Raw genomic sequence first — 4413 nt, 5'->3', positions numbered from 1 at the left:
GAAAAATTGGTTAATGCTTTGAAAATAGCAAATAAACTCAAAAAGTGGCCGAATTTAAGCATGAACTTTGCAACGGTGTGTATTTTAAACCTAGTAAAAGATTCAAACTTTTCCGTCCTTGTTTGGATGTTATTTTGAACCAAAAATGCAGAAACAAAAGTGGTGGGCCCTTAGTGTCACCACTTCGACAACACATATAGTCCATTTGGCGGTTTCTCAATTTTAATTCGACCCTTTTCTCCTCTCACGCCCCGACCCCCCGGCCACTTTGCTCTTGCCGCCATCGCCAAGGTGTTCCTCGGCCTATCTGCCATTGCGACCGTCACACACATCTCCACCACCTTTGCTCGTCGTCGTCCTCCATCGTTGCTGCGCTCTTCGGCATCCCCGTGCGCCGACTGTTCTCCATTGCCTCATCTCTTCCGCCAACGTCGCAATTTTTGTTTGGCAATCCAAACGGATAAAAAAACACAAATCATCTATCTGTTTGGGTTGACCGGTTGAAGTTAGTTCTTTTTCATTGCCATGAACTGTTTACAGTGACAGTGCTCTATAGCACAGTGTGCACGCAAAAGGACAAAACCAAACAGGATCCAATCATTTAGGGGACAAAACCAAACAGAGTGGGCAGACATGCGACCCAAATTGAGGATAAACAAATTGTGAATCATGTCTGATTGCTCTCTTCAGATCCATGGTGTTTACTTTTCTGTTTTCATTTCTAATCAAATAATTCATCGGCACATGACAGATCGACCGAGAACAACTGAACAAGTACAATTTACTCCCATCCGGGCAGCTTAATTAGCTTGTCATGGACACATGCGGGAAGCTACAGGCACCTGTGCTTCGTGCCGCCTGATGCTGCCCTGCCTCTCGTAGGCGGCGCCAAAGCTAGAGCACCGGCCGGAGAGGGAGACATCAGACAACGCCTCCCAAGAGACATCGATGGTTCTTCAGAATACAGATGTTGTTTTCTTCAGAATCCAGATATTTTGGATCCAAACAATACTTTCCGGGGCCGGCCGGCTAGCTCGCGATGGACACCTTCCTGGACTGCCGCTGCCCACGGTGGCACTCCGCCTCCGCCGTGAACCGCTGCAGCCTCCGGGCGGCCTGCCTGGCGCAGACAGCGTCGAGGTGCATCTGCTCGTGGCGGCACTCCTCGCTGCAGAAGGGCGTGTCCCCTCTGTACATGAAGACGTCGCTGTCGCGCGCCAGCGGCTTGGCGCAGAGCGCGCACGCGTCCAGCGCCGGCATGCCGGGCTCGCCCACCGGCTCGGCGTCGAAGAAGAAGGCGCAGGCCACCGATGCCGCCATGGTATATGGTTGGAGACGGAGGCTTCTTCTAGCTAGCTCGGACTTGTGCTCCAGAGGGCGGGGGAAGAGGTGGGTGAGTTTGGTGCAGCGGTGCGAAGCGGGAGGCCGGGTATATATGGGGGGAGCGGAGCACGGGATGGCCATTATTGGTGCACTGGCGGCCTGCAAACCATGGTCCGGTGCGCGGTAACCATGGACGAAGTCCGGCATGCCCGGGTGTATTGCGGTGGTTGGCTCGATGGCTAGCGTGGGCCACCGCGACGAGAACGACAAGGGCGGAGTTATGCTTGACGTGGACGGGGTGGTCCCGACAAACGGAGAGGACTCGAGGCGTCTCTGCAGAGTGTCCATGTCGACCTAGAGAAAAACAGGCGATCGATTAGGACACATGAAATACTACGAGCAATTGCTCCGCTTTTTCCTGCAGAAGAACGCTGTGGATAAGTGCAAGCATTGGCGTCAATAATTACCGCACAAGCGTGAAGCCTCCATGTATCCCTGTGCCACTTGTCGGGAACGAGGGCGTCAAATCTACTCTCGTAGTTTTGGATTAAAGTAACTTGAACGTCTTGGTGTCGATAATTAGGGTTCCAGCACTAGAACAAACAAGCGCAAGCGACAGGCACGGAGACACCGCACATGGTTTAGCCACGCTAATGACAAGCTACAGCAAATGCACATACACGCACCTGGTAGCACTACTATGATTCGTGCCCTTTTCAGAAAAGAAATAAAACGAAAAGAAAACCAGAAAAGAGTTTGATGCCGTTTCCTTTTCACCCGCCGGTGCTCCATCCGGGAATCTTTGGGGCTGTGCCGGTGCATGCGCGCCACGGCGCCAGGTCGCACCTTGTGTACAGTAGCCAAGACACTGGGAAAAGGAAACCAAGACATTGGGAGCTTGGCACGCGTGAAGTTCTTGTCTGCTCAATCAAAACGAACCACCTTGTCACACACACAACACTTGAGATCCACTCCTAGTACGCTGAAAACTTTGGGGAGAAGGATGCGTTGTTTAACCGAGAAGCTGCCAGCTGGTCTCGTCGTCAGAGTCGCCGTGCAGGTCTCGGAACAAGGGGGTGCACCTTGCAGCTGCAGGCCGTAATTAACAGTCGCACGCCTGAAGATTCCACCGATAGGTTTCCATGCCACGGGTAGATGGCATCTCGCATCGCCGATGTCAGGCGGGCAGGCTCCGTCCTAGGGGGCAGCTCTGTCGAGATCTGCGCCCAGTTTGTTTAGTCCCTGGCTTAACACTTAGCAGTGAACTAGTTGCACGTAATCTCGTTCGGCAGAGATGATGGACAGTGGTAGTAGCACGCTCGCCTCCAGAATTTTCTGAAGAACTCTTTTCCCTGTGATGATGACGACTCCAGAGTTTGATTGGTGTGGGGGCTGCTAAAAGCGGTTGGGTTTTGTTTAAAGCGGCGAGTATCGACACTCGACACAATGATACGACGTGCTCCGTATGCAACCGAGTCACGGCACATCTCTTCCGTTGCACGTCTACGTCTTCCAGCCAGGCCATTGCTCGCTCACCCTAGTCCAATTCGGTTTGGGCTTGCGGAGAGGGGAGGGGGGCGCCTCCACCTGGCTGCTGCCTCCTCTCTTCCACTGAGGCCCATGAAGGCCCATTAGCCCCCCGGGTTCCGGTAACCTTCCGGTACTCCGGAAAATACGCGATACACTTCGGAACCATTCCGGTGTCCGAATATAACCTTTCAATATATCAATTTTTATGTCTCGACCATTTCGAGACTTCTCGTCATGTCTGTGATCTCATTCGGGACTCCGAACAACCTTCGGTACATCGGATCACATAACTCATAATACAAATCGTTATCGAACGTTAAGCGTGCGAAGCCTACGGGTTCGAGAACTTTGTAGACATGACCGAGACACATCTCCGGTCAATAACCAATAGCGGAACCTAGATGCTCATATTGGCTCCTACATATTCTATGAAGATCTTTATCGGTCAACCCGCATAACAACATACGTTGTTCCCTTTGTCATCAGTATGTTATTTGCCCGAGGTTCGATCATCGGTATCATCATACGTAGTTCAATCTCGTTACCGGCAAGTCTCTTTACTCGTTCCGTAATATTTCATCCCGCAACTAACTCATTTGTCACATTGCTTGCAAGGCTTACAGTGATGAGCATTACCGAGAGGGCCAGAGATACCTCTCTGAAACACGGAGTGACAAATCCTAGTCTCGATCTATGCCAACCCAACAAATACCTTCGGAGACACCTGTAGAGCATCTTTATAATCACTCATTTACGTTGTGACGTTTGATAGCACACAAAGTGTTCCTCCGATATTCGGGGGTTGCATAATCTCATAGTCTGAGGAACATGTATAAGTCATGAAGAAAGCAGTAGCAATGAAACTGTAACGATCATAATGCTAAGCTAATGAATGGGTCTTGTCCATCACATCATTCTCCTAATGATGTGACCCTGTTCATCAAATGACAACACATGTCTATGGTTAGGAAACGTAACCATTTTTGATAAACGAGCTAGTCAAGTAGAGGCATACTAGGGACACTTATGTTTTGTCTATGTATTCACACATGTACTAAGTTTTTGGTGAATACAATTCTAGCATGAATAATAAACATTTATCATGAAATAAGGAAATAAATAATAACTTTATTATTGCCTCTAGGGCATATTTCCTTCAGTCTCCCACTTGCACTAGAGTCAATAATCTAGATCACATCACCATGTGATTAACACCAATAGTTCACATTACCATTTGATTAACACCCAACGCTATGTGACCAACACCCAAAGGGTTACTAGAGTCAATAATCTAGTTTACATCGCTATGTGATTAACACCCAAAGAGTACTTAGGTGTGATCATTTTTTGCTTGTGAGAGAAGTATAGTCAACGGGTCTGCCATATTCAGATTCGTATGTATTTTGCAAATTTCTATGTCTACAATGCTCTGCACAAAGCTACTCTAGCTAATTGCTCCCACTTTCAGTATGTATCCAGATCGAGACTTAGAGTCATCTGGATCAGTGTCAAAGCTTGCATCGACGTAACCCTTTACGACGAACCTTTTGTCACTTCCAT

The 4413-nt window shown here is 49.1% G+C and overlaps 1 protein-coding gene across 1 annotated transcript; it reads right to left on the bottom strand.

The window, feature by feature from the left end:
• Window positions 1-652: 652 nt before the first annotated feature.
• Window positions 653-1555, bottom strand: LOC123054539 (uncharacterized). The gene has a single exon (XM_044478324.1). The coding sequence runs from the start codon at window positions 1528-1530 to the stop codon at window positions 1030-1032; it is 501 nt and encodes a 166-aa protein (XP_044334259.1). The 5' UTR covers window positions 1531-1555; the 3' UTR covers window positions 653-1029.
• Between the last annotated feature and the right edge of the window lie 2858 nt (window positions 1556-4413).

Source organism: Triticum aestivum, chromosome 2D, assembly GCF_018294505.1.
Source record: "Triticum aestivum cultivar Chinese Spring chromosome 2D, IWGSC CS RefSeq v2.1, whole genome shotgun sequence".
In the NCBI taxonomy this organism is placed as follows: domain Eukaryota; kingdom Viridiplantae; phylum Streptophyta; class Magnoliopsida; order Poales; family Poaceae; genus Triticum; species Triticum aestivum.
Note: the sequence above shows the minus strand (reverse complement) of the source record. Positions and strands in the feature narration are given on the sequence as shown.